At 38.5% G+C, this 8,718-nt stretch overlaps 1 protein-coding gene across 1 annotated transcript; it reads left to right on the plus strand.

Annotated features, from left to right (window-relative positions):
- The first annotated feature begins 252 nt into the window (after positions 1–252).
- LOC110045028 (galanin receptor 2a-like) lies at positions 253–3,284 on the plus strand. The gene has a single exon (XM_020750617.2). It carries the CDS (start codon positions 907–909, stop codon positions 1,975–1,977), a length of 1,071 nt encoding a protein of 356 aa, XP_020606276.1. The 5' UTR covers positions 253–906; the 3' UTR covers positions 1,978–3,284.
- The last annotated feature ends 5,434 nt before the right edge of the window (positions 3,285–8,718 follow it).

The following is an 8,718-nucleotide window of genomic DNA, read 5'->3' on the forward strand; positions in this document are numbered from 1 at the left end:
ACTTTGCGGATCATTGTTCTTTTAATCTGGCACTTCACGCGATCGGGTTAAAGGAAATTAGTTTTCCATAACCGTGTGCGGTTTCAATAAGATAAAATCTTGACGGATTGTCTAAGTGACGTTTTCGCCCAAAATGACTCTCAAATTAACTTCGCAAATGTAACCTTCTGTTTGCTATTTTTATGTCGGTTTCTTTCCTCTCTTTTGTTTCAACGCAAAGATCAATTCTGAAACGATTTAAAGGCATCGAGGAGTTCTATGACTTAGCTTCGCTTTTTCGACCATTTGCAAAACAATCCCATTTTTTTTGTTGAATTTGTTCTTATTCCAAGTTGTGACACGGCGTTCGATAACGACATAATATAATTCTTATTATTTGTCTGTGTCATTAGGTGGTCCGGTTCATACGTAAAAGAACTGCTTCTTGCGAGCAAAATTCCCTTAGTCAAGCGTGTACACCACAGTCAGCTAATTTCAATCCATACTTTATCTCGGTGAAAATGTATACAAATTAAATAATTTGATTAAAAAGTTCTTGTTCCCCACCGAACCTTTTGAATAGATGTTTACATTTTCTCATTCAAAACGCTTATATTTAAATTGTTATTTCTTCCTTTTCTGACTGCAGGTAGGGATTAATTACGTTAAGTATTTCCACGTGTTATGCCTCCGCGGAAAAGTTAATGGACATCTAATCAATCAATCTCTCGCACCTGCCTGATCTAATGGTGTTTAGAGATAAAAAGTGAAAAGACATTAATTAAGGGCCGAAATCTTTGAAGCCTCTGCAGCTTATATGAGGCGTTGTTAAATTACAGTCAAATCGCGCTGATCAGTCAGGGCACACAGTCTTTTCACTCTTTCCTGAACTGTTTATGAGTTCAGTGGATTTTCAACCGCCTTCAAATGAATAGCACCAACATCACCAACGCCAGCAGCCCCTCCTGCTTTAGAGTCAAGTGCCAGTTCACAGTTGGCGAAAGAATCGCCATTATTGTCTTCTTCTCTGCGATTTTTCTTGCGTCTTTGGTGGGAAACTGCATCTTGTTCCTCGCAATCATCCGCAATGCGCGGCTACGGCGAAGTTCGACGAACTTTTCTATCCTCAGTCTCAGCCTGGCCAATATTCTCATCACAATATTCTGCATTCCGGTTTTCACAATTGACGCATTTATCGCGGAAAGGTGGGTCTTTGGGATGATCGGTTGCAAACTTGTCACCTTTTTGCAAAACACGTCCATAAATGCCTCCATTGTGACCCTTCTCGTCATCAGCGTGGAGAAGTTCCTTGTGGTTTACTTTCCGTTTAAAATGCGTGCCCAGCGAACCAAAGTCCGCTATCTCGTTCTTGGAGCTTGGATCGTTGGAATCATTGACTCATCTGTGTGTCTCAGTTACAGAACTGTAAAACAAATCCGTGGAATTCCGTTTTGCATCGAGAATTGGCCATCGCCGAAGACTCGGAAAATGTATGTTGTAATTCAAACATTTGTTCTTCGTTTCGTCGCGCTGACGTTCATGATAGGTCTCCATGCCGTCACCATCAAGAGGATCCAAGCGAGATTGCAATACCGCAGAGAGAACAGCGATGGTAGTTTTCGCGAATCGGACGTGATGCAAATCAGCTCGCACGGGCTGAAGCTCCGAAAAAAGGCTGTTATCATGTTGGTGGTAATCGTCGCAGCTAGCACGTTGACGCTCTTTCCTTACTACATCATGGTCTGTTGGAGAATGTTGGCTAATCCGCAGATCACCGACTATTTCGCTTTGAATGTGGCTGTTATCATGACATCGTGGCTGGTGTACTGCAACAGTGTCTGCCATCCCATCATATTTGGGCTGATGAGTACGCAGTATCGCAGAGCCGCCAAAACTTTATCTGTCAGTCGGAAATCTCCAGCAACAAGTCGAAATATCTCAAACACGAGAAAGCAAACGAGGGAGGAACAAATGATCATGACAGAACAGGCCTCTTAACCGCAATATCTTTTAAATTTGCAAGTGACCTCGCTGTGTTGTGCTTATAGAAAATGAACTCTGCGAAAATTTTCATTTGACCTTCCACACCACACTAAACATAGAATAAAAATTTTCGGTGTGCAGTTTGCCTGAACACAACTCAAAACAACACGGGGTTCCTTGCGTTAATTTTGAAAATGGTTAACATCGGTAACCTTATTGGTATTTGCTAACTGGGTCTGCAGTGTGCAGAATCTGCCTAATGGCGAAACAAGGACGTTCTGCGTACTGTCACGTGAACTGATGGCCGGACAACCCAGGCTGCTCACGAAGGCAACCTTTTAGTCAATGAAGGCATAAAACAGTTTGAGCTAGCTGTTAGACGCTTCGAAACAGTCAGGACGCTCAATTAACGCCAAGAAATGACTTTCTTTGAAACAATTATTTTCCTCCACTCAAGCTAGCACGGACAATGAGGATGAGAAGTTTTAGCTTCAATTAGTAAGTTTTCTTCTATTAAATTTAGTGACAGCCAAGTTAAACTGTTGAAGCTGGATACGAAAATTTGTCAACGAGCATTCTTTCGTGGATTGGCAGGTTTGACCTATCAATCAGTCTCGTAATTATAAGAAATATAGATTCCTTGGTTTTTTTTTTTTTTTTTTTTTTTCTTCTTCTTCTTCTTTTTTGGTTGGACAGCTAATTTGACTGTCATCAACATCGGAGGCAGTTACACTGATCTGAAGTTTCCGATGGGAAATTTTCAGTCAAATTGCTTACTAGGATTTCAATGGCACCACTTAAAAATTAACTTAAAATCTATTGGTTACATTTGACAGGCAGGACATAATTATTTCACCATGAAACAACAACATTTGATGTAAATCTCGTAATTCGATGACAAACTTTGTTTCAGTATTAGTATTTAGAATTTGTCAGCTAAAAACATACAGGATCAAACCATTTCTTGATTTTTCAAAGAAAGGTTTTGTATCCAGGAATTAGTGGTGAACTATTCCGTCTACTTGTATCTCTCCGTTTTTAGGTGACAATTAGTTACTTGTACAAATGCGTTGATTAATATGCAAAAGTTAAAAGATGGGCTAATACTGTATGAAACGTGCCGAATGGCACAACAGAATAGAAATCTCAAAACCACGTGTTAACATGGTCAAATCGAATCTTATAATGTAGCTCCTACTATCAGAATTATATATTTGAACAAATCAAACCTACCAAATGCATGAAGGTTAAATTAAATTGTGTGTTCAGCTAATTATGGACTTCTGTGCCATGCAATAAACTTATGTCTCCCTATATCATAACTTTGTTTTCCTGTTTACTGCAGTGTGTATATAATGTAGTAATATGTAAATCATGCTACCGCGCCGATTGCACATTTAGTTGGCCCCCTCTTTGTGTCACAAAGTAAATATAATCGGTATGCATGTGAACCAAAATATGTTTTTCTTTGCTTGCGCCAGAGGCTATTTTGTATAGGCGATAACATGGAATAATTGTCCTTAACGTTCTGAAAATATTTTGTCAATATAAAACCCCAACGTCTTAGCAAAAGATACAAATGCAAGGCAATTTCTTTCCCCATCCCCTTTCCTTTGTCAGCCTTTTGTTTATTCTCCTTTTAAATTTTTCGGATAAATGTGGGCTGCGTTTCCAAGAACGTTCTTGAGCGCTTAACTCCGTCGCCCAAAATAAAAACAAGTATGTCTTTAACTCCTTTTGCCTTAAGGTTATGTTATACTGGCGTACCAATATATAAATTACGTTTTCAAAACATGTTTGAGAAGTTTAGATACACAAGAAGTGTAATATCCTGTTGGAATATCCGTGTACATTTTACGCCAACAGAAAAGGTCGGCGGGACAAAGGGATGAAACTTAAAAATAGAAATAGACTAAAACTGAACAATAACTAACTTTGCAGAAATATTTCCCCTATAAATACGTCTGTATGGAGCCAGAGGTCTACAAAGTACATAAATGCATGTAGTGTATGGAGTTATACAAAGTACATAAATACAAATACCTTTTTTTGCTCAGGAAGCTTTTCTGTTTATTTTGTTGCAGCTGTCTCAACTCGATAAGGCTGTTTTATAACATTTTTGAAATTGCTTACGTTCATGGATATTTTGTAACATATTAAATCTTCTCATGATCTTGGCAATTTTTCACCGAACTTCAGTGATAGGAAAACAATTTCGGCTTAAAATGATAAGAAACCGTGAAAAAGTCATTCATCCCGTCCTTCACTTAAACATTGCGGCGAAACGCGCCAACCTTCTTAGGTCGCGTATATCCAAAGAATAACACCACGTTCCATACCAAGTAGGATGAGCAAACAAATAAACTTCTCAGCAAGCTTCGTCGATTTATGCTACGCAATTGTCCCATGTGCGTCATCCTAGACAATTGCAATATTTAAAGAGAAAGTCACACCAGTCTTAGCTGGTTTTCATCCGGGTCCTCTATCCAAAGCATGGCGAGAACCAACAACAAACTCAACCCACATATGGCACCAGGCCGAAATCGAACCCGGACCACATTGGTGGAAGGCGAGGGCTCTCGCCACTGCGTCATCCCTGCTCCCCTAAAGGTCAAGTTGAGCTGCCATTTTCAGCTGTAAGAACTAAATATTATCCATTTCTAGGATCGCAGCCAGCATAAATTAAACTGACAGTTTCGGTAATTAAATCTCAAAATTTAAATCAAATCAAATAAATCATACATCAAATTAAACTTGGCGTTTTTGAGCCAGTCTCAACGGAGTACTATCATTCTCATTGCACCAATACAATATTTTGCTATTCCTTCATTTCTCGACACTCAAAAGTTACAAAGTTGGATTTTACACAGATCAAACGTAAAATATATTTTATTAATTTTGAGCTGTGACGATCTCAGTCTTATAAAATGTATTTCTATTGTAACACTATTTTATGAGCTCTATGTTTTATTACCAAATTGGCGCCATAGCCGAGAATCAGAAACCTATTTGAAGATCATAAACCATGGAATCTCTTGAACCCCCAGAGAGCATCACCACAACGGAATAGTTGAATACGTCATTTTAAGCCTTCGGAGATGTCGTTTATAACAATAGTTTGCCTTAATTGAAACTGCATCAAGGAGATCGATAAGATAATAAAACGTCGCACAACTTAAATTTATATGAAGAGGGCGGTAGAATGAGCAAATGACAAGAGGCACGTGTGACGGCATGAAAAAAGCGCCGTACTGATGATTTTCCTAGAGTAAATCAGGCAAAAAAATGGACAAATGCCAAGATAAAACAAACTTGTGATAAAATTGAAAATTTAAAAGCCTTTTTCGGTAAAGTAAATCATTTTTTTTTTTTTGTTAAAATAAAAGGTTAAGTAAAAATTATTATCCAGAAAATGTTTTGTAATCTCATTTAAAATAACTTTTGTTCAGTAAATGGCCTTGCCCACCGAGCTCAGTGGTTAGAGAGCCCAACCGGTATCTGGGAGGTCATGGGTTCGAGTCTTGCCGGGGACTTTCTTTTTGGTTCTGGGTTTGTGTCATCTTATCAGACTTTATCTGTTTACACAGCCACAAGCAAACAGGCCGTGAAATCAATTTCCACACGCATCACAACATTTTGCTCCTTTGTTTCTCTCTGAAGAAGCCGAGCCAGATTTCCATGGCCTGACTTCTCTTTCTTTCAATTCACCCGGCTTTTGATCATAACTCGATAACTGTTCGATATCAGTGATCGAGTGCCAGGCGTCGAGTTTGGGTTAAATTAACATGCGTGTTTGGAAAGAGATTCATCCCGCAGGTCACCGTGAATCTTAACGTGGACAAGTTTCTATCATTATCATATGTTTTCTCCGTAAAAATAAACTTTGAACTATGAGCTTTAAGTCGAAAAAAAAATTCAAGAAGATTAAGCATCCACTAAGAAATAGGCAAAGCTGTTTTCTAACGGAGGTAAAAAGTTTCTTATTCATCGACAGCTAATTGATGTTTTCTCAAATCTTTATTTTGCTGGATGGGAACGCAATTTGTTCGATGTTAGTCAAACTCAGTGGTCGAGTAGAAAGATTACTGACTGACAAACACAACAAAGCGTCTTTGGAAATTTGACATTTCCAAACATTATTTCATTGGGAGACATTTCTATGTGGCCACGCCGTAGCTTTTCACAGCAATTCTGAAAATCTTTTTCTTAGGCTATCGTAGCTTGATTAAGAATATAACACAAACAGCGGTGATAAACATTGTATTCCAACGCATTTTAATACAGAACTTGACGTAATATATCAAACACGAGAGACAGTGTTATCGGGGTATCCAAACGCCGAGAAGAGAGTTGAAAATACGACGCGTAGCGGAGTATTTTTGACGAAATTCGAGGTGTTTGGATAGCCGATGAAACACTGTCTCGAGTGTTTGATATATATTCTCAATCGAAACAAAAGCTAAGAAGAAAACGGAGAAAAAATTAAAATCGTCAAATCGTCAAAAAATTGAAATTGAAATTGAAATGTTCTGTTTTCCTGTTATGGAGGCTTTGTTTTGTTGTTTTTCTTTTCGTCCAACGTAAAATTCATAACAGTTCCAGCAACAAGCTTTCATGATAGATAACTTTGGACCTCTCAGAGTACGTGGTTCAAGCGATCTTTGTATAGAAAGTAAGATTTGATGCGGCGTGTGCTTTGGAATATGATCTTGAGGTTGACGAAGAGACGAAGTTGTTTAGACAGGATTTCAGACGTTTCGTGACTTGATTACTGTGAAGACGTAAGTAGGGTAACAGGATTAAGATATCTTTTTTGGGAACTGTAGCCTAAACAGGGTTATTTACAGAAAAACAGAACATTTCAAGGCCCTCGCTAAAAAGTGGCATTTATCAGTCAGTTGCTGATCATGATCGGAAACCAACATAAAATGGGATCATTTTGACGTAGTGTCCGGCAAAACCGACTTTGTTCATTCAAGAGCTAAAGCCTTCCCTAAATGTCAACAATGTCATTAGTGAGAAGTTGTCGCTCTTTATTGGCTGTTTCTCCTCATGATGTCTACCTGGTTAACGTACTGCTGCAGCTCTAGGTTCCTGACCTCCAATATGTACGATGTATAGTTTTCAAAAAATTGTTACGGTCACTTATGAAATTCTGAAAATGTTCTGTAAGTTTTTAATGTAATGGAATTTTAAGCGTTTGGACTCCTGACCTCCAGAACATAAAATTTTCCAGACAAATCGTGTTTGAGTTGGAACTTGCGAAAAATTCGATAACTTAATTTCCGTGAAGGCTGATAACATTTTTGGATCGCTAGATCTATGAGCTTTAATTAAGGTTAACTAATTACTACTCCTTAATTTGATATGGATTTATGGTGTTGGAATTACAGATGGAATCACAGGGCGAGACACGCCTGATGAATACCAGATTGTTATATCGACCCATAAAATGATGTATAATGGATTCACTAGATCCAAAATAGTCCAATGGCCCAGAACCCAAACGAGTTTCAATTATTTGACATGTAAATGCGAACCATGGGTCAAGCTTCTTGTCAACTCAAGCCAAAACGTCGTTACCAGAATTTTTCACCCTGAGAAGGATACCGCAAAATTTCTATCGATTTCTTCTCCTCCTTCTTCACCCCTCCCCCCCCCCCCCCCCAAACCCCGGCCCCACTCCAAAAAATGTCTTCAGATCAAAAATTTGGAAGTCAAAAGAGTCCTTGGCAATTTCCTTTCACTATTACTTCTTCATGAGTACTTACCCCAGAGCTGGTCAGAATCCATATTAAAGTTCAAGAAAGAGGGAATAAAATGGCAAAACTAAGCTAAGAATATCACACTTAATAATAATAATAATAATAATAATAATAATGATAATGATAATAATAATAGTAATACTAAGCGGATCGAGCGCGAGCGAGCATTGCTGTGCTAATTGTGGACAGTGTAATTAAGCCAAGAACTGTTGCGATACCAAGTAACCAAAGTGTTACATTTTTAATTAACAATAATAAAGAGTGTTTAAATTGCTTATATTGTAATCGGAACATAAACTTAAGGCGGGGGTCTACCTGAAGGCCATATTTTGGCTGGGTATTATGGTTTTAATGCAAATATCTCGTTTACGTTTCAAGCAGTTAAGAATCTCTCCGCTCATCCCTCATATCTATGTTTTGGGCTGTTTTGTAAATTTTTTGGTGATTTTTTAGGTATATTTGGAGACACATAGTTTTTCTCAAAGGATTAGTAAAATTTATGGAGAAAGGAAATTTTGGAGATTTGGTGTTGTTTTTAAATTAGAATTTAAAGTTAAAAATTGGTAGACGTACCCCTTGTGGCATGGATAAGGATTTGAACCAAATACCTTAAGCTTTCAAATCGATTGACCTTAACCACTCGACCACGATGTCTCTATTAAAATACAGACGCATGACAGCGCCTGATTTGTCCCCAGGCGCCGTTACATTTCTTCGGTTATCAGGGAGCATGGTGCTTGATGGTTAGGTGGCGAGACACGGAGTTCCCAGGGTAACAGGCCCATTACTCCACGCGTACCGCACTCAATAAAGAGGGACACTGGGAGATGGGGCTGTGACCGTGGTTTAAAGTTGCTGAATCTTTTTGCGTGGGTAAAAACCAAACCGTGACCACGTGATGAGCTATTTTAACGAACGACGTGGGGCTACATTAATTATAATCGCGGCACCTTACCTGATTTGAATAAAAATAACTCCAACAAGCATGAAA

This window comes from Orbicella faveolata, unplaced genomic scaffold (assembly GCF_042242905.1).
Source record: "Orbicella faveolata isolate gen_17 unplaced genomic scaffold, um_ofav_v1 contig_1, whole genome shotgun sequence".
Taxonomy (NCBI): Eukaryota; Metazoa; Cnidaria; class Anthozoa; order Scleractinia; family Merulinidae; genus Orbicella; species Orbicella faveolata.